The sequence below is a fragment of the Sorex araneus genome, chromosome 4, assembly GCF_027595985.1.
Source record: "Sorex araneus isolate mSorAra2 chromosome 4, mSorAra2.pri, whole genome shotgun sequence".
Lineage (NCBI taxonomy): Eukaryota > Metazoa > Chordata > Mammalia > Eulipotyphla > Soricidae > Sorex > Sorex araneus.
This window is the reverse complement of record NC_073305.1, coordinates 69,117,377-69,144,060: the sequence shown is the minus strand read 5'-3', so window position 1 is coordinate 69,144,060 and position 26,684 is coordinate 69,117,377. Positions and strand designations below refer to the sequence as shown.

The following is a 26,684-nucleotide window of genomic DNA, read 5'->3' as shown; positions in this document are numbered from 1 at the left end:
TTGATCACTGTTTCTTTTGAAGTGCAGAAGCTTCTTAGTTTGATGTAGTCCCATTTGTTTATGTTTGCTTCCACTTGCATGGTCAGTGCTGTTTCATCCTTAAAGATGCTTTTAGCTTCAGTGTCATGGAGAGTTCTGCCTACGTTTTCTTCTATGTACCTTATAGATTCGTGTCTGATATGGAGGTCTTTAATCCACTTTGCTCTGACTTTTGTGCCTGGCATTAGACAGAGGTCAGAGTTCATTTTTTTGCAGGTAGCTCTCCAGTTATCCCAGCACCACTTGTTGAAGAGGCTTTCCTTGTTACACTTTATTTCTTGCTCCTTTGTCAAAGATTAAATGGCCATATATTTGGGGGTCTGTGAGAGGACATTCAACTCTGTTCCATTGGTCTGCAGGTCTGTTTCTAGCCCAATACTGTGCTGTTTTAATTACTACTGCTTTGTAGTACAGTTTGAAGTTGGGGAAGGTGATGCCACCCATCTCCTATTTCCCAAGGATTATTTTAGCTATTCGTGGGGGTTTATTCTTTCATATGAATTTCAGGAGTGTTTGTCTACTTCTTTGAAAAATGTCATGAGTCTCCTGATAGGGACTGCATTAAATTTGTATAGCGCTCTGGGCAGTATTGCATTTTGATAATGCTAATTCTCCCTATCCATGAGCAGGGGATGTGTCTCTATTTCCTAGTGTCCTCTTTTATTTCTTTTTTTAAAAATTTTTTAAAATTTTATTGAATCACCATGTGGAGGGTTACATAGTTCTCAGGATTATGTCAATTATACAATACTCAAACACCCTTCCCTTCACCAGTGCCCCTATTCCATCACCAACCACCCCAGTATACCTCCCGCCCCCTCCCACCCCCCCCCACCTCTTTTATTTCTTGAAGTAGTGTTTTGTAGGACTGGAGAGATAGCACAGTGGGCAGGGCGTTTGCCTTGCATGCAATGGACCTTGGCTCGATTCCTCTATCCCTCTTGGAGAGCCCAGAAAGCGACCAAGAGTATCCCACCCACTTGGCAGAGCCTGGCAAGCTACTTGTGGCATATTCAATATGCCAAAAACAGTAACAACAAGTCTCACAGTGGAGACGTTACTGGTGCCTGCTTGAGCAAATCAATGAACAATGGGACAGTCTTTTGTAGTTTTCCTTGTATAGGTCCTTCACCTCTTTCCAAGGTACTTGATTTTCTGAGTTACTATTGTGAACAGGATTTTTTAAAAAAAATATGTCTTTCTTCTCTTTCATAATTTGTATATAAGAAATCCAGGGACTTTTGGGTTTTGATTTTGTAGCCTGCCACTTTACTATATCGACCTATTGTTTCTAAGAGCTTTTCTGTATCTTTCAGGTTTTCTAAGTATAGTATAATATCATCTGCAAATAGTGATAGCTTGACTTCTTCCTTTCCTGTCTGTATGCCCTTGATATCTTTTTCTTGTCTAACTGCTATGAACAGGACTTCCAGTACTATATTGAATAGGAGTGGTGAAAGCAGGCAACCTTGTCTTGTGCCTGATCTTAGAGGGAAGGATTTTAGTTTTTCCCCATTGAGAATGATACTTGTCGTGGTCTTGTGGTAGATGGCTTTGACTATATTGTGGAAAGTTCCTTCGATGCCCATTTTGCTGGGAGTTTTCATCATAAAGGGTGCTGGATCTTGTTAAGTGTTTTCTCTGCATCTATTGATATGATCATATGGTTTTTATTATTTCTCTTATTGATATGCTGACTTATGTTGATTGATTTGTGAATGTTAAACCATCCTTGCATCCCTGGGATGAATCCTACTTGGTCATGGTGTATGATCTTTTTGATGAGTCATTGGATTGTATTTGCTAATATTTTGTTGAGGATCTTTGCGTGTGTTCATTAGGGATATTGGTCTTTAATTCTCTTTAACTAGAGATATTTCTTAGCAATAGCCAGGAAGATAATGTTGATCACTAGGCTGCCTTAAACACATGTTGACTTTATTGAGGTTCTGTTCCTCCTATGACTGGGGGAAAGCAAGAAAAAATTAAAATATAATAATTTAATGTGAACATAGACTAATTCAAGCAACCTCAGGTCATTTTATGAGAAGAGTATTATGCAGTTGAGAATTTTTTTAGTGGTTTCCCCAAGGTTTGGGTTTTATGGGCTACTAATAATCACTGTGATTTATTGATCACCTACTACATACAAGGCACTTTACATATATTAGTTTTGTGTGCTCTCAAAAAACTGTATTTTTCCCAGTAGCACTTGTAACAGCTTTAGTCTGTGCTTATTTTATGACTAATTGATTAATGTGTCCTTCCCATTAGACAATCACCACCTCCATGACAATGAATATCCATTCAGTTTTTGCTCCTCATATTCCTCCAACATATAGTACAGAGTTTGGCACATACTGGAGCCAACAAAAATACTGCTCAGAAGGATGTATATACCCAGATGCAGAGTGGCATGATTTTAAAATGGACTGATAAAGTGGTTTGAATGACATGTTCAAAACTTAAAATTTGCTATGTGGGGGATTCACTGCAAGGATATCAGGTCTTGTAGCTGCTCTTTTTCAGTGTATCTGCTTTCTAAATCTTTAATTTCCCTGGACCATCTTTGTAAACTCAGATTTCACTTCAGCAGATCCAAAATGGGTCCAAGGATTTGTATTTCTAACTAGCTTTCAGGTGACATCATCTGATACTTTACCTAGTGTGACTTTGGTCTGTGTAACTGAATTTTGTCCCACTGTTCAGTGTAGAAAATGGTTAACTTCCTTATCTATTGGAGGCATATGTGACTATATTTGTAATACTGTGCAAAAAGTAGATTCCTGCCACCTGTCCTGATCTCCTTAGAAAAGTGCATGGAGATTCCAGTTAGACTGTGATCTCTGCCACATTTTAACTCAGGGCTGATCATGCTAGTGAGCTTATCTTTAGAGCAGAAACAATAGCTAGTACTGAGTGCGAGATTTTTCATGGAATTTAGGGTTTATTGGCGTCATCCGTGCCCTCCTTTTTCAATGTAAGTGCCAAAGGACGGCAACACCTTTTAAAGTTTCCTTTGGATGTGTATTTGATGAAGGATTTTGTTGAGAATTACCAGACATCAGACGGTCCCATCATCAACTCTGGAGCCTTTTAGTGAGCCTAACATCAGATATATGCAGGACAGTTGCCATCAATGACTCCCTTTTTATACTAATTCCATCTCTTCTGCACATTTGAATCTCCTGTTGTTGACATGCGTTTCATAGTCTTTTCATAAATATTTCGTTTTGCTCAGCATTTCTCCTGGCTCTTGAAAAATAGTACAGAAGTTGGTCTTGTTACTAGTCTATGTATACGCAGGACAGGTTCAAGGTCTGAGTTCTTATCGTAACCATTTGACACCACACGGGAAACCATATCTCTGAGAAGGGGCCCCTCAAAGCAAACTGTGATTACTTATCACTGTGCAGTCTGATGCCAAGGCACGCCATACTTTTTCACCATATTCTGGATGTTTCAGTTAATGTGTTCAACTGTAGGATGATACCTAAGTTTGTCTTCTTTTTTTCTTTCCGATTTTTCTTCTGCTAATTTTGAGCTTAATCTCCTTTTTTTCAATTCCTTGAGGTCTTATTTTTTAGTTTTGGCTTTTATCTTAATTTTTAAAAATTTTAAAAAAATGAATCACAGTTGATATACACAATTACAAAGTTGTTTATAGTTGGGTTTAAGTCATATAATGTTCCAACACTTATCCCTTCACCAGTGTACATTTCCCACCACCGGTGGTCCCAGTTTCCCCTTCTGGCCGGGGATCCAAATTGAGGTCAGCCGTGTGCAAAGCAAGAACTTTACCCACTATACTATCTCTCTGGCCTCTGATCTTTGAGTTGATTGGATCCTAACTTTAATTTATATAACATAATGTCACCATTTTTGTGTGTTTGCAAGATTTAGGGCTTTCTATGTATTGTTTTCTGACTGTATAAAGGGAAATGTCACCTTTAAAAGATTTATGTTAGCTCTGTATTTTGAAAAAACTTTCAGATACTTCTTTTTTTATAGTATTCAGCTATGCAAAATGATAATGAAGGGTGGTTTAATGAGATGAGGACTTACAAGTTAAGGGCATCATTTTATGATTGAAATCATACTGAAAAAAAATTGGCAGATACCTGTAGTTTGTCCTGAAGGCAACTTATTGAAGAGCATGCTTTAGTTCTCTTTACCTGGACTGATAAGGCACAGGATTTGTAGATGATGAATGAGAGTATTCATTAGTATGGATATGAATTCTACCAATGGGATTTTCTTAAAGCCCATGATGTGTCTTTACATCTTTTCCATCATATTCTATTATTTTTTCCTCACTTTTCCTTTACATATTTCATTATATTTGGGAAAGCTAGTGATTTTAACCTCTATAAATTATATTCCTATGCCTTGTGTTAATCAGTTTCTCAAAGTAGATATTGATTAAATGGGTATAGATGTGGGAAGTCACAAATACAGAAGACAGTTAATATCACATTTTGCTTGAAAATATATATTTCTATATGTTACATACATAATACATGACATATTCATATTAAGGAGAAAGCCTTTAGACATATATACATTATACACACATATATATAATGTATGTGGACTTTCTCCTTAATACAAATATTCTGTGCATTCATATAAAGAATCATCTGTGTATGAACTTTTTGTCTTACCTTATTGTAATACCTTAGTGTTTTAGACCTTGTTTTCATTCAAAAGAAACCCTCTATTTTGTGAAATGATACCATCAAAGAGGCTTTTCCCATTATGTAGACACCACCTCTTTAAATTACAGCAATTTCTTAAGATTTTTAGTCAAAATGAGCTCTTAGAAGTGTGATTAATAGCAGGGAATGCATCTAATGCTGGGTCATCAGCACTCCCTTTTAGAAAAGATTGGACTAATAAAAGCATCCATCTTTTTTGGCCAATAAAGCATTTGAATGGTATACTTAACAGGTTTGGGGGGCTTGGGGAGATGTGGTGGTGATGGTGGTGGTTGTTTTTTAATCATAGAGCAGTTACTTGGAGTTGCTTGGAATTAAATAAACTGTGAACTTGCACTGGAAGAAGACAGTTTTACATAAGTGGCTATAGCACTAAATTATTGAAGCTCTGAGAAAACACAGGTCTGGGAGGAAAATTTATGTTGGCATTGCCAGTTTGATTGTAAGTTGTCTCATATGCATAGTGCCTATATAGCCCAGTAGCCCCATTTAATTTGGGGGCAAGAATTGTTCTAGGGAGTTGATGATTTCTCTGCCAGTACAAGTGAACACAGCAGAACCTCTCTAATGCCTTGTGAATTGCTCTGCTAAGAATGCCTTCTTAGGAGGCAAGCACACCGTCTGTGTTCATGTGGGTCTGCTCTAGCTTAGTTCCCCAGTACGTAATCCTTGTACCACTCGCCGGTATGTAGGAAGAGGATTTTCATGTGGTTCATAAATCATTCACCAATTCTCATTATTGTGATTTGATGTTGAAGCATTTCCATTTCAGTCTGTTTTAATCCTTCTGATTAAGGGATCCGTACCAAAGAGCAAGTCTCCATTGGTACAGGTATGTCTTTAATCTCTTGCTTCCAGTTGTAAGCTCATTATTTAACAAAGAAAGAACATGGCTCCCACTCAGAGCCTTTATGGACAGCCGTCTCTGGCTAGAATTTAATAACATTGCTCGGGTTGTATTACACATATGACAAAGTCTTTCTAGTGTATAAAGGGATCCCTACTGGTTTTCCATTTGAGAAAGTGATAAGTTTTCTCTGAAATAGATTCCTGTGTTTGTCAAATGTGAATAAACTTGAAAAATAGCATTGGCAGAGGTATGGATAAGACAACAGCCGTATAGAGAAGACAACAGGAATGAAAACAGAAGTAGAAGCAAAGACTTGAGGCTTGGAAGCAGGCTCAAGTGTCTTAGTCAGATGACTTAGAACCTCTGAGAAACTCAAACTCAGGGAGCTTTTCATCCCCGGAAGGAATAAATATGTCTTTTCCAAGCTTGGGTCTCCCCAAGTTTTCCTAAGGACAGTTCACCCTTTTTTTCTTTTTGCTTTTGCGTTTTGGGTTGCACTTAGCGTTGCACAGGGGTTATTCCTGATTCATGCACTCAGGAATTACTCCTGGCGGTGCTTGGGGGACCACATGGGATGCTGGGAATCGAATCTGGGTCGGCCGCGTGCAGGGCAAATGCCCTACCCACTGTGCTATCACTCCAGCCCCGACAGTTTTTACTGTTTTTAAAATCAGGTTATTCAAAATCACCTGAATAGGTAGATACTCTTTTACTTTCATTTTTCCTTTATTTAATGCTTTTCTTTATTTAAAAGCAGTAAGTAATGCTTTTAAAATTGGGGGAGTGAGACTAGAATTAGTTAGCTTGGTCCATGTAAGTAAAACTACAAGAGTGTCAGTGTAAGTTAACTACCACAACTGGGGTGGAGGAAAATGGCATGCTAGCCGCTTCACCTATTCATGGTGAGAAATTAGTTGAATCATCTCGGAGTACAGAGGGAGTGGCCTCTTTTGGGTAATGATAATATGCCTAGGCTTAGGGCTCAATTATTGTCCTTTATCAAGGGAAATACAGCTCCTTGGGTTACCTTTTAGTTTAGGGTTGTAAACTGTGTTTTTTACTTCGTTGCTGGTAGTATAGTTCATTCAGGCTTTAGGAAAAGCAAATCTCCATGCAGGTAAGGAGAACACCTGGAAAGATTGTATAGCTAGTGGGTAGTGAGCATTTCCCAGTAGAGATTGGCAAGCTGGAGGAAAGGACTGGGTATGCTGCATGAACTTCTTCCTTTTTTTCCTCTCTTGACTTTCACAGGGGCAGAGGTTGGATAAGTCACTTATGTCTTTTGGTCTCATAAGCTGAACCCATAGTGTAGTGTGCATGGAATTTGAGCATTTGAGGAAGAGTCTTTGTAGTGGTTTCAGAAGCCAGACTTGCATCATCATTGGTCAAGGTTGGGTTTCCTTCTCTAGGTCAGTGGAACAGCTCCAACCTTGAAGGGCCTCCGGGCCCAAAGGGAGCATTCTCTGTGTCCTTTGAGAAGTTCCTTCCTTCTAGGACAGAGCGCTCTGTGGAAATTTCTTCCCCAGACTTGTTGGAGGTCTTACGGGCTGATTTGGTTTAGGGTAAAAAATACTTATTGGCAAAAAAAGGGGGGGGAGGCTTTGGAAACAAGCCATTTCACAACCAAACAGAATCCATAGCCTCCTGGTGCCATGACTTTAGGGCTCCAGAACAGAGATGAGATACTGGATCCGGACACCGGAAAGAGCAGCTGGGGGAAGGTTAGGAACTGCATAGTGGGGTTGGAGGTGGGCATGAGGGGTTGATGGAGAACTATAAATTCATTATGGTTTTGTACTGAAAAGTAAATTCCAGTAATCTAGTTGTTATTAATGTGATTGACAGTTACACTCAGAGGTGTATCTTAAGTGGCTTTTTTTTGGTTTTTGGTGTTGTTGTTGTTGAACTTATTTTAAGATGTTTATGTGGTTATCCAGCTGTGTTTGCCTGTGTTTTGCATGAGCTTTGTAAAAAAACTGATTATATGTGTAAGATATAGATATATTACCAAACTATTTTCTAGTATGTTTTGCTTATTAAATTTTAAGTAAAAGACTTTATTCACATGGATCAAAATAAGTAGTTTAATGATCTTAAAGTAGCTAGAAAGTAGAATCCAATGAATGCATTAATTGCCAGTTTTATATCTAAAAGTAGTATCTCCACTACAGCATGAAAACTTTTTAATAATATGCAGTAGGCTTTTTTACATATTGGTGCACATGAAGCAAATTTTTGAAGATAAAATATTTCTAACACTTTCTTAGTAAATACTTTGAACTTGTTTTTTACTCTGACTTTGAAGACCTAAGGTTTCTTTGATAAACTGACAAAATGAACTGTGTGATTATATGTAACTTCAACTGATGAAATTTATTTATATAATCTTTTCAAAGGCACAATTGTAACCTGCTGTAGTTTGATTTTTGCAGGCTGGCTAAGAATGCTGCAAATTTGTTTGTGAACCTTGTGCACTTATAAAAGATCTTGAAACAAGGAACTCAGGGAAAAGGAACATCAGTGTTTTCCTTCTTACATAAAATGTTCAAGATCCAAGTCTGTGTGTGACCCATATATTTCATAAAGGATGAGTCCAGGAAACAAATGCAGTTACTCGAGCATGAAAACATTACAGTTCTTCTAAGCTGTTGCTAAATCCAACCTTTAGTTATTTAAACCATGTGGATTCTTTATTTTTATCTGTATGAAAATAAAAGGGAGTTGACTGAGCTCTAGCTACCTTACTGAAGGAATGGCCTCTTCTCTTATAAAGAACTATTTTCTCCCTTTTAAAATGTTTTCTAAGTTACATAACCAGTAAAGAGTTAACCGGATTTCACTTGATTTGTTCTGGCTTATATGATGATGAGGTTGGTAACAGCAAATTGTTGTTTATAAGCAAACATGGCATTGTGCAAACAAGCAGGCCTGGTCTCCAACTGGTTGGATTTCATGGTGGTCAGCAGCTGATCTATGTAACATACAACCTTTCTGCCTCTCTAAATGTCAGAAGAATGACTGTTTGTTTATCTTGCCTTCTTTGCAGCTGTTTACTCTGTAATGCATTTACCTCGACCTTGATTCCAAAGAGTGGCCTCTTTCTCCTCCCCAGTTCTGTTTACGTTCATTCTGCCCCTCGTGTCACCTATGAAATCTGTTGATTATTCCACCTGGTTAATGTTAAATTGCTCTTGTAAGATGATGTGTTTGTTCATAAACACAAATGCTGGGTCCCTTGTTTACTGTACCCATGGCAGCAATCGTTATTAAACAAATATTGCTTTGTTTGCGGGTGTGAGAAGCAGTTTATCCTGCAAGGTCTGTTTCAAAAACACACATACACTTAAACACACACACACACACACACAAAAGCACACACAGCGCACACTCACACAAATGCTCAAATTTTGATAAAGAGAGAAAAAGGGGAACTTGTCCCTGGAATGTGGTTGAAACAGACTTAGGTTTGCTTTTCTTATCTTTTGCTTGGATGAAGGGGCTGGAGAGATTAGCAAGTTGTTTGGTTTTTCTAAGAGATTTCCTTAGTGTAATGATATCTATGCAGTTGTTTGCTTTTTTCAGAGGGGAAAGAGCTCTCCTGAAAGGCCACTTGCTCAGTAATAGAACATCAGATGGCTAGAAAACTCTGTGGAACAAACAAGAACTTAAAAGGTCTAGGAGAAAAAGTCTAGTGCTATGAACAAGGCAGTCAACTTTGAAAGGTACAATCCTTGGATTTCGTGTGATTGTGTGTGCAGTGTGTGTTGTCTCCTGGGCTCCGTGTCTTACTGTTCAATGCATGTCCTCGCTCAGGTTTGAAAAGGGAAGATTAACTGTTGCTTCATGTATTCTGACTGAATCCTCTGTGATATAAAGGAAGACATTTTAAGGCTTCCTTTAATATAATGTATATATTTAATATGTAATGTATCTGTTTCGTATACATTATATATACTTAAACACGGGTGTATTTTATTCTTCCCTGCGTCATTTTAGAGGAATTTCTGCATTGAGTAAGTTTTGGTTCAGTCAAGCGGATGGATCTCTGCTCCTCTTGGCTTGCATGTGTGTGACTCTGTGTGACTCCTGTGCCTTGGAGGCTGGGAGCAACATTAGATAAGAACAGACATTCTCAGTCCTTCTTCATGTTTTGCCAACAGGAGAGAAAACTCAGCTCACATCATCTTTGTTTTTTGTATTCTTAATTATTGTTTGTTGCTGTTTCTGAATTTGCCTTGTGTTTCAGTGCTTCGAGGGCCTGCCTGCTAACATTTGCTATAATTTACAAGGATAAAGACTGCACAGCGCCTGGGGTGGGGAGAGGAGAGGGTCATGACCTTCAACAAATGGTGGCATTTAATATCAGAAAAAGGCTGCTAATCTATGGGTGGGAGTAAAATTTCAGGGGTAGGGACTTACATATATGCATATTGGAGTTTTTGAAGGATAAAATTAAATAATTGTGCTTTCCTCACAATAGGGAAATGCATGCAACCCACCTCTGATGGCCTGCATTCACTTAGTTGCCGTGAGGCCATGAACATATTGTTCGCTTTGGTCACCAGAGCGGTTAGGGACAGAAGGTGAAGCGGGCGATATGTGAAGTGTATCATTGAACAAGTTGCTCATTAATTGGTGCCAAGAACTGGCTCTGTGTATATTAGGCTATATAAAATATGGAAATGAAAAATAAGGGCCTGCACTGGTTGCTCGTCACTTTTAATGCCACCTGGCTATTTGTGTGAATTCAGCTTGTTTGAATGTCCTGATGATTAAAAGTTCGGCGGGCTTTGTTAGTTCTCCAACTTCAAACCTATTTTGTTCGGTAAAAAAATGCATTTTAATCAAGGTCCCCAGACCACCTGGCCCTGTTATAGCCCGGGCTTCAGAGGCTTCCCCGTGGCAAAGCAAATAGCCTAGTGCAATTGGCAAAGTTCCTTTTTGGTCTTAAGTTTAATTATTGGAGCTCATCTGGATTACTGGGCCCAGGGAACAAGGACGGGTTCTCCTTTGCCTGTTCCCCACTTCCATGGTGTTCCCACAGTCTCTCTGATTACGGCCCTCATGTGTCTGTCTATCTGGAGAGGAGGAGAAGAAAACCATCAGTAGCTGAAATTCTAAATATAAACTCGACACTTGTAACTTTGGCGATGTAGGTGGGCTCGTTACCTGCACTCATTGATATCTTACAAAGATGACAGTGGCTGCAAGGAACACAGCACTAGATTGTCTGAACAACAGTGCTGCCTTGGTGTTGGAGTTCAGAAATCCCTTTTCCTTGGGAAAACATCTGTCTGCAGAGGGAAAGCCTGGTGGAAGCCTTTCTGATTGGGATGTTCTTTTCTTACCACCCTAGTCCTAACTACTCTCAGTTATAAATTGCATCCTGTCCTTTGTAGAGCCGGTCCCTCTGAGTTGTCCTATATATATTAAAATGCCATGGGTTGAGCTAATTTTTTATTGATTGATTCTCTTTAAATTTTCAAGGTCTGGGGCAATCCTACTTGTGTTACGACATAGAGTGATTTAATTACTTAAAATTATTTTCTGAGTTTGAGAACTCCAGAATGGTTAGTCAGTACAAGAAAGTACAGGAAATAAGAGTATTTTAAAATTAGGGACAGACTAGGTGGTGGCTAGCACTCAAGCTCTTGATCTCATTTGATTGAGAGGTTAGATTTGGATTTAATCATTTAGCTAAAAATTCAGCAATTATGTATTAAATTCCTATTGTGTGCAAGGCGTCAGCTTAGAGATAAAGGAATTTTAAAAAATTATTAAACAAATGGAGGTGGAGAATGGGGTAGGAAATCATTTTAATCTGGATTCCTTTTTTTTCCATTTAAATGACAGATATAAAGTGCTTCTGGTTCAATGGATAAATACAAACTAGTCCCCATTTTCTTTTTGTCTCTTTGAACTTTAGAGGGAGAGTAACTACAATATTTTGCTATTGATAATGAACAGAATTTTCCCCTCTTATTGAGGACTCCTTGTGTCTCTGAGTCCCTGGGGATGTAAAACTTGTTGCACCCCATGGGTTATATGGGATGCACCCCCAGTGTCTATGCCTGTATCTGTTCTTTTCCATCACCAAGCCCAACAGCTCTGGTGCTCTTGAAGCAGAGTAGGCGCCCCTCCGGATCCACACTGGCACTTTCTTAGAGGTGATTACTTTCACCTCCTCTGAGACGCCCAACCTGTCACCTCTGTGATCAGCTGATCTGCTGCTGACCTGTGACCTAGGAAGACGCCATTTTGTCTTTATTTCTCATATGACTAAAGTGGCTACCGTTATTTAAAAACATTATTATTATTATTATTATTATTATTGGACTGGAGCGATAGCACAACAGGTAGCATTTGCTATGCACGGTGCCAACCCAGGTTCGATTCCTCCATCACCCTCAGAGAGCCTGGCAAGCTATCAAGAATATCCCGCCCACACAGCAGAGCCTGGCAAGCTACCCATGGTGTATTCGTTATGCCAAAAACAGTAACAACAAGTCTCTCAATGAGAGACATTACTGGTGCCCGCTCGAACAAACCGATGAGCAACGGGATGACAGTGATATACAGTGATATTATTATTATTATTATTATTATTATTATTATTATTACCATTTCAGTATCAGGATTTTCTAAGTGCTAACTGAAATTTCAGGTCTTCCCTCCTTTCCTCCCTTTGTCACCCCCTCCCCTTTTTTTTCTTTGCCACACCTGGCTGTGCTCAGAACTTAACTCCTGACTGTGCTCGGGGAAACTCTTGGCAGGTCTCAGGGGGCCAGATGTGGTGCCAAAGATTGAACCTGGGTCTGCACCTGTGCAAGGAAAGCGCCCTGCCCGCTGTACTAAAATTCTGGGTTTTTTAAGATAGATCTAGACATATACAGTGCATGATAAAGTTGATAATACATAAATCATTTTTAACAACAGGTAATATGCATAATTTATGGTGTTACAGTGCTATCTTTTTGATATTTATGATGGATAATGCTCAGATTTTGCCCTCATATTACTGCTTTAAATTATACCACGAGAAAATTAATGAGAAAGTAGATTTATGGGTTTCATTTGTTTGTCAATTCAGAAATTAATTGGGTGTTAATTTTAGCCGTCCCTCATCAGACCAGGACTTCAGTATGTGTGCATTACTTTGCATTCATTGTAGCTTACCTCCCATTTACTGTGGGTCACTAGCTTTGCATACATTAAAATAGCCCTCCGGCTCATTCCCTTGATTACTTTTTGAACTGCCATGCATTAGAAAATTTACGCCTTTCTGTTATAATTATGAAAATTTGGTATTGGGAGACGGTGCCTTCTAACACAGTGCACTGACTTCTCTTGCTAAGCTGGGCTTTGGCCGCCCTTTCCATGAATGGGACCCTGCCAAGGCAGGGAGTTGGGGGAGCAGTGTCTCCAGGGCATCTTGGGTACTCATGGAAGAGATCTCAGATGAGAGAGTCATTGGCAGTTGTTTCTCTGCTTCTCTCACTTTGCTCTTCCCCCTGAGCTCTCTCAAGGAACGCTGGGCATCACTCACTTGGAGACTGTGAGTCAGCATTTCGGGCCAGCAGCAGCCCCGCCATCATGTTCTCTCTTCACCTGGCTCCCAATTTGTACTTGAATTCCCTCCAGCAGTCCTTCACCTCCTCACTGCCACCTGGTCCAGTAGTGTCTTGCAGGGTGTTTAGGGTGAACTGTGGAAAATCAAGGGCCACGGGCTAGGCAATGTGCAGTCTCTGGTGCTGGAGTGTTCCATGGAGGCTGGCTACATCTGGGATGCTTTCTGTTGCTTGATTCCTCCTGTATTTGGCAAGGGAGCAGCAGCCATCAACTGGTTTAGTGCCACAGACCACCCCACTGTCTGCCTGTCGGGAGCCCCTGGGTGGCACCTTGCTCCTTAAGATCCATTTGTATGTATTATGTTGCTAATTTTTTTGTGTCCACAGGTTTATTGTGTCCCCCCCCCCGCCTTTTTTTTGGGGGTTTGATTTTTGTTTGGGGGCCACCTCTGGCTGTGCTATGACTACTCCTGACTCTGTACTCAGGGATCATGCCTGGCTGGACTTGAGGGACCATATGGGTTGCTAGGGATTGAACCCAGGTCTGCCAAAGCAAGGCAAGAGCCCTACATGCTGTGCTATCGATCCTGCCAAATAAACCTTTGACACATTTAAAAGGAATGAGTTCATTTACCTAATGAGATGTGGAAGTTAGCGTATGCTTAATATTTTGATATAAACAGGGTTTTCTTTTTTCTTGAACCACCTGAATATAATTAACTTAGAAATTTCACGATGCCACATGAGTAATTTAAGTGATTCTTGATTTGGAACTAGAGTAGTTAACTCCCACCACCTTTCTTGTCCAGTCTATAGACTCTGCATGGAATATAACTGAGAGCGACATAATTCAGTTTTTCAAAACTGAACAAATACATGTCTTCATTACTAGAGGTTCCTTCATCTTGCCCTGACTGTTCTCTCCACCTTTTCTTTTCCTGTTCCCTATTCTTTCCCTTCCCTTCCCTTCCCTTCCCTTCCCTTCCCTTCCCTTCCCTTCCCTTCCCTTCCCTTCCCTTCCCTTCCCTTCCCTTCCCTTCCCTTCCCTTCCCTTCCCTTCCCTTCCCTTCCCTTCCCTTCCCTTCCAAACCCTCCCTCTCCCTCCCCTCCCTTTCTTCCCCTTCTGCTTTCTCTCCCCTTCCCTTCTTCCCTCTCCACACTTTCTCCCATCCCCCCTTCCTTCTGCCCAGAGTCTGTTGTCTCTTCAAAATCACATGCCATTCTTTTTCATTTCTTACACCTGGATGTATAGAAAGGATAGACTTTTTCCTTTTCCGTGAGTGCAGGACCATAGAATCACTCTAATTATTTTCCCCAAAGTGATTTTACCATGCAGTCCTCTTCTCCCCATAGAAGTAGAAATGTATTTTACAAAACTATGTTTAGTTTAATTTACACATCCTTTCATGAACAGACCAAGTTCTTTAAGGGCATTTATTCTGCTTCATATAAATAATTGATCAGCCAAGTTAATTTACTTCTGCCTGACTTGGTCAACCTTAATTAACTGCCCTGGAATCAAGACTGAACTTTTTGTTAGCTTAAAATCTTTCTCAAGCATGATAACAAGGGCTTTATTTTCCCTAAATTTTTAGCATCAACACTGTAACCAAGGAAATAATCATAATAATAAAGCATTGCTTTAATTTACTATAAATACATTGGCCTGGACATTATAAATTTTCCAGAATACTTCCACAGAGCAGCTCTGTTGGTAATGACAATAAATAAGGGTACTAAACTCTAGTCTTTATCCTTTCTTCACATCCCTCCAGCACACACACACACACACACACACACACACACACACATACACACACACACATATATACACACACACATTGATCGTTTGAAATCAGTAGCTCTGTAATGTTTCCAGGCAAGATGAGAAATGAACCATTCTGGCTTTCACTAGCTTTCTGAGATCCACGATTATAGCACTCGTCATTGTAGGATTGTGTTGAATGGATCATATGTGACTCAAACATGCCAATTTACTTGGAGAAGGTCGGGAAGGAGCCAGAGGAAGGTTTGGCTTTGTTGCTGGGAGGGAAAATTTTGGTGAGGTGGCCATGTCCTCCAGGGCCTGCGTCTTCGTATTGTGCATCTTGCTCTCAGTATGTTGTGAAGCAAAAGCAGTTTGTTCATTGGCTATAGGAAATCCAGAAGGTGAGTTGAAGGCTCTGAAAACTGAATGCCTGGGGTAAGCGCCCTTTAAAAAAGGGGGGTGCAATGTTCTTTGTGAAAGAAAGCAGAGCTGTCTCCTGTATTTTGACTTGTATTCACTTCAAATGACTTTTAAATTCTGAAACTTGATAGATACAGCCAGATAAAGCTGATTACTAAAGAGTGCTACTTTAGATGCTTTGGGGGGGGGGGGTCCTCTTAATATGCTTGCTGGTTTCTTTTATGAAATGTATTTGATTTTTGTTTTACTGATTCATCACCTGGCACTGGGCTCTGCTGTTTGGGAAGATGAAGTGCCTGTCTGAAATGGGGACTGTGTCTTTCCCCCACTCTGCAGAGCGTAGTTTTCCTACCTGGGAAGCGGGGCCGACATGAGCTGCCTTTTCTTCCTTGTAGACTTGCTCTGAGTTTGAAAAGTACACCAGAGGGCTGTGTAGTTTGTGAAGTGTGATACAGATATAAAGACTTCTTAAATGGCTTGGAACATTCCATAGAAAGAAATATTGCCAGCCCAGATATTGTTAGAAATGTTCTTAGACATCGACACTCCGAATTTTTCACATGTGCTTTTCAAAAAGCTGTTTTCTCCTGATTGGTGTGGGAGATTATGGGAAATTTTAAATATTCCAACCTACATACTACTGTTAGCAGTTGACTAATTAAGGACATCCTCAGACCAAAATAATCCTTTATGCAATTTTGGTCACAAAGCCTGCACTCTCACAAACCTGATTTGCCAGCCAAGCTGCTTGGCTTCGTGCCTGTAAAACTTGTACTGGAGGACTTGGCAGTCGGCTTTGGAACTGCATGGAGCAAAACCTCATCAAATTGTGGATTGGAGATGGTTCTTACTCCACCCACCGCAATGGTGTCAAACCAAGAAAATAGAAGCAGGGCCAGTCCCTTAGACACCTCTTTCCAGGTATGGGATTCTAGTAGTGACAATCAGCCTGCAGCTCTGCTCCAGATGAGCCAGTTCTCTGTGTAACTGCATAGCCGAGGGCAGGCATTGAGTTTACATAAAGGCACGGTTTGTAATTTTTGAGAACCCAATGCCTGATACAGACAGACTCTCTAGAAGGTGTTATATAATATGTAGTGAAATGTATTTGCTTGCTAAGTGCTCCCTGAGACCACAATTCTCTACCTAAAATGCCTAAACACTTCCCTTAGCTTCCATACCAGGGGGTTTGTTTGCGAAAGGAAATGGAAACATTAAAAGGAAAATACCTATCTCACAAATTGATGCCTTTTGGGGGGATGCTAGGGTATTTGTTTTGCTTGGTTCTGAGAGCTTTTTTGATATGAACATTTCTTATCTATTTAAAGATTATTATTTTTCATTTGTTGTCATTTAGTCATTATATTTCACCTTTTCTTGATTTCACTAAATAGTATTTGCTTCTTACTAGAACATGGAAAAGTCAGATTTCATGATTTAGGGGTGCTGAGGTTGAACCTACAGCCTCACAGTGGCAAAGCATGTACTGTGCTACTGAGCTCTCTCTCTCTCTCTCTCTCTCTCTCTCTCTCTCTCTCTCTCTCTCTCTCTCTCTCTGTGCGCACACGCGATTTACACTGGGTACTGTAAGAAGACGGATGCAGTTTTTAAAGGAATAAAATTACAAGACAGTCAGATCTAAAGAGATAACAGTGAATCAGCTGTTGCTTCTGAGTTGGTGTCCCACCTGTTAACCAAAAATGCCGTTCTTAATCCACTTCAGAGTTGGATTAACTTTTAAAAATATGTCTTCTGAGTTTCTGAAGTTTGTTCTCAAAGTAGATGAGACTAAACAAAATGACATGAACAAAGATGAGAATTTTTGTGCTTTGAATTCTGCTGTTTTTTTCCCAGTCTATAGAAAAAAATTCTCAAATTTCTAGCAAGAAGTCACCCTCTAAAGATGTGTGGCTTTTAACATTTTCTATTGTCATACTTTTCATGGTAAGGGAGAATTGTAGCACTTTTCTTTTTTTTTTTCTTTTTGGGTCACACCCTCTGATGCACAGCGGTTACTCCTGGCTCATGCATTCAGGAATTACTCCCAGTGGTGCTCAGGGAGACCATATGGGATGCTGGGAATTGAACCAGGTTGGCCGCATGAAAGGCAAACACCCTACCCGCTGTTCTATCTCTCCAACCCCAGAATTGTAGCACTTTTCATGATTCAAATAAATTTGTGGTATAAGTTTTCTGCCCTTTTGGGCAATGGTATTTCATGTTAAAATCTTAATTATTTAGACACTTGTCAGCTTCAGTGTTGGAATTGTCAGTGTTCTTTTATCATATAACTCCAAATACAGCAGTGCTCAGGGGCTACTCCGAACTTTATGCTCAGGTTCAGGGGAACCACATGGTGCCATTGATCGATCTGGGTTCAGCCTCTTGAAAAGTAAACACCTTTCAGTTTCCTCCTCTTTCTCCTCTTCCTTCTTCTTCTTCCTCTTCGTTTTTTTCTTCTTTCTTCTTTCTTCTTCTTTTTCTTTTGGCTGTGCACTCAGGAATTACTCCTGGCATTGCTCAGAGGACCTTATGGGATGCCAGGAACTGAACCTGAGTCTGCGGTTGCAAGGCAAAAAAACGCCCTCCCCGCTATGCTATCGCTCTGACCCCTTTTCAGTGTTCTTTAATAAGTATTGTTTTTCCTTTCCAAATCATAGTTCAAGAACTTGAACTCTACCATTTTCATTGTATGGCTCTATCATACTTTTACTTTAGAAAAACATGTACTTAGAAGCTTTGACATCAGATTGAATTTACTCAGCTTCAGATTCCATCATACAGCTGTGAGATCACTGTGCAAACTAAAATCCCTTTCAGAGGCTGGGGAGATGATGGCTCAGAGAATCAGAGTACATGCTGTGCAGGCAGGAGAACCAAATTCTATCCCTGATACTTCATGTTCCCATGAGCACTACTGTGAGTGACACCCCAAGCACTGAATTGGGAATAGCACCTGAGCACCACCAATTGTGGCCCCCAAACAGACAGAAACAATAAAAAGCCTCTTGCAGCGTTTTCATATGCAAATAGGGGATCAAAACTGTCAATGGAATTAAAATGGAGAATACTTCTAAATCCCCTGCAAGAACTCTTGGCACAACACAGGTGACAAATTATATTCTGTTGTATTATTTTACATTGTTATATAGATTATACTGTTATCAATAATGTTAGATGCAGCCAATACTATTGCCTAGTCCTAATGGAATCATTAACTAAGAACCTGGGATGATGGTTTGATGCAAGGAGAATTAATAAGACTTGAACAAGAGTTAAATGTGAAAGGTATTTACCGTAGTAACACTTTATCCATCTTGCACTATTTTTGTTTTTGTTGTTGTTATTGGTATATGTTTAGTAGCTTCAAATTCAGACCTTTCATTTTTTGTTTTATTTTTGTTTTCGGTCAGTTTTATTAATTTTCTAAGAGATGAGGGTTTGGGCCCCATCCATCAGTCCTTGGGGGCTAGTCTGGCTATGTTTTGGGAGCCTCTTGGGCTGGGGACCATGCAGTGCTGGGGACCCACTGGGGCCAGTTGGCTGCATGCAAACAAGTTCCCTTGATTCTTACAAAGTCTTTCTGGCCCTCCAGCTCAGACCTTTTGGTTGATCTGCCTAGGCAGGATTTTCTCCAAAATAAATTTAAGAAGTTCCAGATACATCAGACCTTAAATTAGAGGATCGTAATCCAGTAAGAGAAAGCACCCAACCTTAAATGTGATTTCTCTGAACACTTTGATTTTCCACCTTCCCTTCTGTTGTTGGTCTTGCCCTCCCAGGGTTGCACATTTTGGTTGTGGGGCTCATCAGAGAACACACACTGTGGATGGGGCAGGCAGACACATATATTCTGGACACTAGAGAGAGCATGTTTTCCTTATCCCATAGGGGTTCCCAGCCGTCAGAGCTGCTGGCATTCTCTTCAGCTCCTACGGGGTGGTACTGACTACTGAATTCACAGTCACACACATGGCAGTTGCTCTATCACTGAGCCATTCCAGGGGTCCTTTCTCAGAACAGGTTTTATTATTGTTGTTGTTGTTATTGTTTTTAAACCACACACAGTGGTGCTCAGGGATTAATCCTGGATTTCTGCTCAGAGATCTCTCTTGTCAGGCTCTGGGGACCATATGGGGTGCCAGGGATCAAACCCAGATTGGCCACAGACAGGGCAAGCACCTTACCTGCTGTACTATCTCTAGCCCTCAGGACAGTTTATTTGGCAGCAGAGTTAGCCTCACCTGGGTTACTCCTGGCTCTACACACAGGAATAGCTCCTGGTGGGCTCTGGGGGCCATGGGAGATTGCAGGGATCAAAGTTGGGTCAGCCATGTGCTAGGCAAGCACGTTTTCCACTGTACTCTTCTCACCCCTCAGGACAGTTGCAACCACAAACATCAGCACCTGAATTTTAGCTTCCTAAAAATAGGGACATTCGTCTTTAAAAGAGTCCCAGCTTATTGGAATAGCTAATTTTGAAGAGCCTCAGTACTCAATGATTCTAAAGAACAGGAATCTTTAAAGCATGTTTTGTTTTTTAACTGAAAATAATTTGGGGATGAATTTCCTCAGGCGACCTGCCGGTGATATGCAGCATCCCCACTAGACAGAAACTGGAGAATACTTGTCTGAGAGTCCAGCACCATAGACAGAATACTGGTCAATGCTGTATTGCAGCTGCCCAAGAAAATGTTTCATTGCAGGGCCAGGGCACATACCTTGCATGTTCAAGGCCTGGAGTTCTGCCCTAGGCACCATAAGCCCCACCACTAATGGGGCTCAGGAGCTTCCTGAGGACCACGGGATAGCCCCTAGAGCTCTCAGTACTGCTGGATTTGAGATTGACACTGTCGGCCCACTAGGCTGGTAGCCCCGGACTTTCTCTGTACCTGACTTAGGAGCACCCCCTCCATGCTAATGAAGATTGATCTGCAGATTTCAAGCAGAACATCCAGATACACCTATACAAACGTGAAATGAATTCTGGGCTTACCTGATAATACTCATTTCCCTTAAGGGGATTGGTAAAAAGACAATATCTTTAAGAGCTCACTACCAGAGTTTGAATTTGGAGGAACAGTTTTGTCCTCAGAGTCTTGCGGGCTGGACCACTAATGAGGAATAATTGAGTGAAAGGAAATGACAACTGTTTACAGATTTTGGCAACACGTAATGCAGAACCCTCCTCCTTATGTACAACAACTGTTTAAACAGCTGCTTCTCTCTCTATTTCTCTCTCTCTCTCCCCTCTCCCTCTCCTCTCCCCCCCCTCCCTCTCTCTTTCTCCCCTCCTCCTGAAAATCCTTCGGGCAGGTTTTTGAGTCATGATGCAAGAATCTGGAACTGAGACAAAAAGTAACGGTGCAGCCATCCAGAATGGGTCGAGCGGCAGCAACCACCTTCTAGAGTGCAGCAGCCTTCGGGAAGGCAGGTCCAACGGGGAGACGCCGGCTGTGGACGTGGGGACGTCGGAGCTCGCGCATGCGCAGCAGCAGCAGGTACTGTGTCTCGTGAGTTCCCTTGCGTGGTTTCCTACCTAACCACTGTGCGTGTTGTGTTCAGTACTCACCGGTCTGACCAGATGACTTCCTTTGGAAGAGATGGGAGGGCTTACACCCAGCTGCGTTCAGGGCCTACTCCAGGCAGTGCTGAAGGGATTGAACTGGGTGGGCAGCAGTGGCGTGCAAGGCAAGCACCTTAGTTGGGGTCCTGTCTCTTTGGTCCCTATGCACCATCTGTTAGACCAACATTGCATTAAATTTCAGTGCTGGAGTCTCCCCGTAAGCCCTTTGGAGTTCCAAGTCTTGAAAGTCACTTCCTGGGGCCTGGTTGTTGAGAAGACCTTGGTGGACCTCTGACCACCCCCTCCCTGTCCCCAGTACGATAAGAGGAAGTTTAGATTTTTTGAATGAAAATTAATATTTCCTCATTACTTTCATTTCAAGAAATAAATAACAGACTGCCTAAGGCTTCTGAAGAAACAAAATCAGCAATAGGAAATAAAAGAGAAATAAGGACTGTTGAAAAGCAAACAAAATATAGTGGAGTTGGGTAAATATAAAGCAGAATACAACGACAGCACAGGCATAAGCATTGAGAGGTTGCTTTCTGTTACCTGTAGTCATGTAGGGATATGGGCCACCATGTGTTTGTTGTATACATATGGCAGTTGACATGTAGCTAAAAATATTGACCTTTTAAATCGTCTCTTGGTGGTGGCACCTCGGAATGCACACTTGTTGAGATACACTTGTTCTTATTAAATTATGTATAGGTATTAGTAGGTACCTGTAAGTGATTGTTATATCCAAATGGTAAAAGGTGGTTCTAGAAATGATATTATGTTGCCAGTGTGTAGAAGAAAATTCCAATAAATACCCTTTGCTTGCAAGTGGGCATTTTATCTTTCCAGCAGCTCTTAGAATCAGGGAATGTTACTAATTTTTGTTGGTGACAGTGGATTTGTATGTCGGTGTCTGGTCTTATGCCACAGATAGAATCTAGATTTTGTACATGCAAGGCATGCACTTTGCCACTGAGTCACATACCTGGGTCCAGTAGAAGATGGGTATTATTTGATTTCAGTCCTTGATGCATCTTTTAAAAATACGTCATTATGTTAGCCTTTAGAAAAATGTGTGAAGAGGCTGATGAACCTTTCTGATAGATACAGAAATGTTGGGAGATGGGAGGGGGAAGAAGGCAAAATAACTTTTTCTTAAACTAATTCCTTGAAATTGCTGTCATTTGAAGAAGAAGGAATTGAAGGAATCTCTTCTTATATTAGAAATGTAGCCTTTGCCAGTCTCTTAAGTCTTGTTTTAATTTTTTTCCTTCTAGAATTTTTGGTTTTTTACTTTAACAATTAAAAATTATTTAAGTATTTATTTAATTGGGAGGGGCTGGAGTGATAGCACAGCAGGTAGGGCGTTCGCCTTGCACGAGGCCAACCTGGGTTCGATTCCTCCATCCCTCTTGGAGAGCCCGGCAAGCTACCGAGAGTATCCCACTCGCAAGGCAGAGCCTAGCAAGCTACCCGTGGCGTATTTGATACGCCAAAAACAGTAACAAGTCTTACAATAGAGATGTTACTGGTGCCCACTCGAGCAAATCCATGAAAAACAGGATGACGGTGCTACAGTGCTACAGTGCTTGATTTAATTGGCAGGGGAGTTGGGCTGCACCCAGCATTCACTGATCCTGGCAGGGCTTGGAGACCATGTGGGGTGTTAGGGATATAATTAGAGTCAGATGTAAGCGAGACTTAACCTCTGTAACTATGTCTGGCCCATCATTTAAAGGATTTTAAAATTAAATTTCCCCCTTTCCCTTCCCTTCTACACTTTGTTTTTTTCTGTGGCAGTGCAGAGTGGGGTGTTCACACACACTTGGGTGTGATGTGTGCACACTTTGGGCTACAGTGCTCATGCACATTATTATTCTAATGCTTCCCAGGGGTCACACATGCAGATGTGGTGTTCCTGTGCCTGTGTTGGGTTGTGGTATTCTCTGGTGGTCGCACACTTAATTCCAAAGTTCATCCACTTAAGTGAGAGGCTTGTCAGGGATCACACACCTGGGTTATGATTTTTTTGTTTTTGTTTTTTTTCTTTTTTTTTGTTTACTGGAGATAGCACGCTTAATTGTGGCATTGGGGATCCTGAACTATAGAGTCGCTTGGATCCCATGCAGATGTGTGGGCTGTTCTGGAGATTGAATTATGCTCTGCCACTGAGCCATGCTCAGCCCCAAGAATTTTTAAAAAATTATAAGAAAGCATTAGATGGAACCCCTAGGGGAAAGAAAGTCAAGTTACTGGAGCCAGAGCGATAGCACAGCAGATAATGCATTTGCCTTGTACTCGGTTGCCACAGTTCAATCCCCAGTACCCCATATAGTTCCCTGATCCCTATCAGATTCCTGAGCACAGAGCCAGAGAGAAGCCAGGAGCACCCCTGGGTGTGGCCTCAAACCAAACCAAAACAAAAGTTCCTCAGCTACAAACCAAGAATTTAACTCAGAGGATTTCTTTATATGGTTTGATTGGTAGCCTGGACACATTTGTGCTTCATGTCAGATAGGTTTTACCATGTATGCGATAAACTCTATGCACCTACGTTAACACAAATGGCAGAATTCTAAGTAATTCTAACTAATGGCATCAGTAAGTGATAGAAAAGCAGATAACATGTTCTCAGTTATTTATGATTATAGTAAAGTAAGTAGATGGTATCACGGTCATCCTGTTGCTCATCAATTTTCTCAAGGGGGCACCAGTAACATCTCCATTGTGAGACTTGTTACTGTTTTTTGCATATTGAATATGCCACGGGTAGCTTGCCAAACTCTGCCATGTGGGCAGGATACTCTCGGTAGCTTGCCGGGCTTTCCGAGAGGGGCAGAGGAATCGAACTCGGGTCGGCCGAGTGCGAGGCGAAGGCCCTACCCACTGCACTATTGCTCCAGCGCAAGTAGATGGCATTTTGGAATTCCATTTTCTATGCCCTTACTAGAGAGAGATCAAGGGCCACTGTTTCCTTATGGAGCAGTTGAGGTGGGGGTATTATTTATCTGGGCTGACCCTCCACCCAGAGTAATTAGTGTTTGGATTAAATAAATGGAAAATTAAACTTCCCCTAATTTTATGTGAAAACTGAAAGTCACTGATAATCTCACCAAAGTAACCCATCCTACATTTTATACATATGAGCATACACACAAACATACTAACAACAGCAGCAATAAATTGACCACACAGAAGCAAGTTGGGAATATGTAGTTTAACAGCATCCTCTGGTCACACATTAGTGGCAAATGGTAGAGTATATGTGTAGCATATTTTGAGACCCTAAGTTTGATTCCTTGCCCTTTATGTCCTTTACCCAGCACCATCAAGTATAACTCTCATGGTCCCTCCAACACCACAGGAATGTCTGAGAGCCCCCGACACCCCATACTGCTGGCTGTGGCCCCTATGACAAAATTCATTATTTATTTCTTCCCTCTTTATCTTGGCCCTAAAATATTTGTTATGGGTTATTGATACAAAGGTATTGACCTTTTTGATTGTACTTTTGAAACTCCTTTAAAATATTTTTATGGCAATCTTATTTTGTTTGCCTTTTATATGCTTTGGGAGGAAAGAAACCAGTTACTGGAATCATTGTGGCTAAAATTCTACTTATTGTGGTTGGCAGACCTCTAAGAGCTTTTAAAATAAAATACTGACAGCTGTTGGAGTCCCCAAGTGTATGATGATGCTGATGCTCTTAACAGGTTGTGTGTTGGCCGTGGGGGGGGGGGGGGGGGCAGTGTGGAGAGGAGAGAAAAATCTATAGATGAAATAAGGGGGAAGAAAAGACAGGAACGGGAAAGTTTCACCGGACAGAGTTTTGTAGTTTTCCTCCAGATTGAGAACTGCAACAATTAAACAATTTGGAGAAATCTGAGCATCAGCAGGACAGATTTGGGGTTGTTTTCGTCATTTTTATTCTACAGGTTTTTACTTGAAGTGAGAATACCAGCAGTGAGAAAATCACAGCCATGCTGAATTCATTACTGCGGTAGTCACACAAAACCACGGATAAAATTTCAATAACTGCAGGCCACAGTTGAGTAAACAGTTGCACTGAAATTTAATTCCTGTTGACTTTTCCCCCATTCCTCGCCAGGGGCACTTTCTGATTCTGTAGTACAAAGACAACAGGGGTTACAGCTTTGATTAATGTAGGACAGTGGAAGAGAATTAGAACTGTAAAATATGTTAGAAGTCTATGGGACAAAAAAGATTTGGCTAAAAAGGGCTTGTTATAAAAATGATTTAATTATGCTCTATGTTAAATGGAATGTTAGAGAATTTTCCAATTGCACCAGTACAATCGTTGAGGAGGTAGGGAGAATGCTTACCTAGTGTGAGGATTTAAAAGAAAAACATGCAAGCTTTCTCCTGTTTGATCCACATTACCAAAATATTTGCAAAATGAGAGCAAGTGCTCTTTCAGGATGAAGAACCCTCACAGTGATTTACTGTGGAGTGAGTGATTTCTGTGCTGGAATTGGTCTAAATCGAGTCCACACCAAATTGTTTTTAGAAATGCACTTAGTTCTCAACTTAAAATGTCTTCTCCATCTTCTCTTGAAAAATCAAAAGACCTGCTAACCGCTCACCAATCAGAAGTCCTACAAGAGTCCCGATTGTTGGGAGACGAATCACTGCCTGCATTGGGGAGCATTCCTCCCACCTGACAGTGAATGTCATTTGAATCCTCAGGCCCGTGGACTTGGCGATTCTGGTCTGGAAGGTGCCATCATCACTTGGAAGCTATCAACCAGTGAAATTTGCTGCCATTATCTGGGGGATTTCACCTACACTTTCACAAACCATCTTCTTTTTAAAAACTAAATGTATTATTCTCTGTAATGTTTCAACTCTACTTATGTCTGGACCATGAAACTTTTATAACAATAGTTTTCTAATAATATAATTTGATAGACTTTCTGAACATTTTCTTTTAGCCACTGAGTAATTCTTTACCCAGTACCATAACTGCTTTTTATTTCCTATTATGCCTGCCCCATTTCTAGGTCCATAAAAGTTCAGTATTGGATATGCACTACTCCATTATGAAACTCAGCAACAAATACTATTACCAATGACTAAAGTTCTTTTCTTAAAGGATTTTAAAATGTCCAGAGTAATTTCATAAGCTGCGTGGATTAATGTGTTTTAAAAGTCTTGAATTTTAGAAAGCAGAATTTTATTTCCATATTGCTGCAAATGAGAGCTTTTTCAGATAAGCATATTACATAGAGCATAATGTTTAGAAGTTTCTCCATATACAGCATATGCTGTCAGGTCAATTAACAGAATGCATACTAGAAAATGTTTATTCAATAAAAATGAATAGCTGTTAAATAAAACAGCTATTTCTTAACAACATTCCATTTAATGATGAGGGTTTTTTGTTTTGTTTTGTTTTGTGTTTTTGGTACCACCTGGCAGTTTTGTTGTCTGCAAATCAGCATAGGCAGAGTTTTGATTGCTGTGGTTTTGAGGTATAACTCCTATTTCATAAAGGAGGGTAGTGCAAAGATAAATTATCTATGGAAATTGAACAAATATCACAGAGACAGTGTGGATAAGCAAAGATTTCACTTAATGTTGATTCTTTGCTTTATGGTTTGTTTGTTTATTGGTCCAAAAAAGACAGTAGTGTATGTTTTATACTAATAATGTTAGCGAAAGGACAAAAACATAGACTATTAAGGATAGAAGAGAGGTAGAAAGGAAAAGAAATTTCTGAAATAATTGTAAGAAG

General features: G+C 40.6%; 1 protein-coding gene across 7 annotated transcripts in view; it reads left to right on the top strand.

Moving 5' to 3' along the window:
* FOXP1 (forkhead box P1) overlaps positions 1 to 26,684 on the top strand; it is a 793,034-nt gene that overhangs the window by 512,816 nt on the left and 253,534 nt on the right. For all 7 annotated transcript variants that reach the window (XM_055137067.1, XM_055137065.1, XM_055137064.1 and 4 more), the window contains exon 5: positions 20,680 to 20,864. In XM_055137067.1, coding sequence (XP_054993042.1) covers positions 20,691 to 20,864 — 174 coding nt within the window. In that variant the 5' untranslated portion in view covers positions 20,680 to 20,690. The remainder of the gene's footprint in view (positions 1 to 20,679; positions 20,865 to 26,684) is intronic.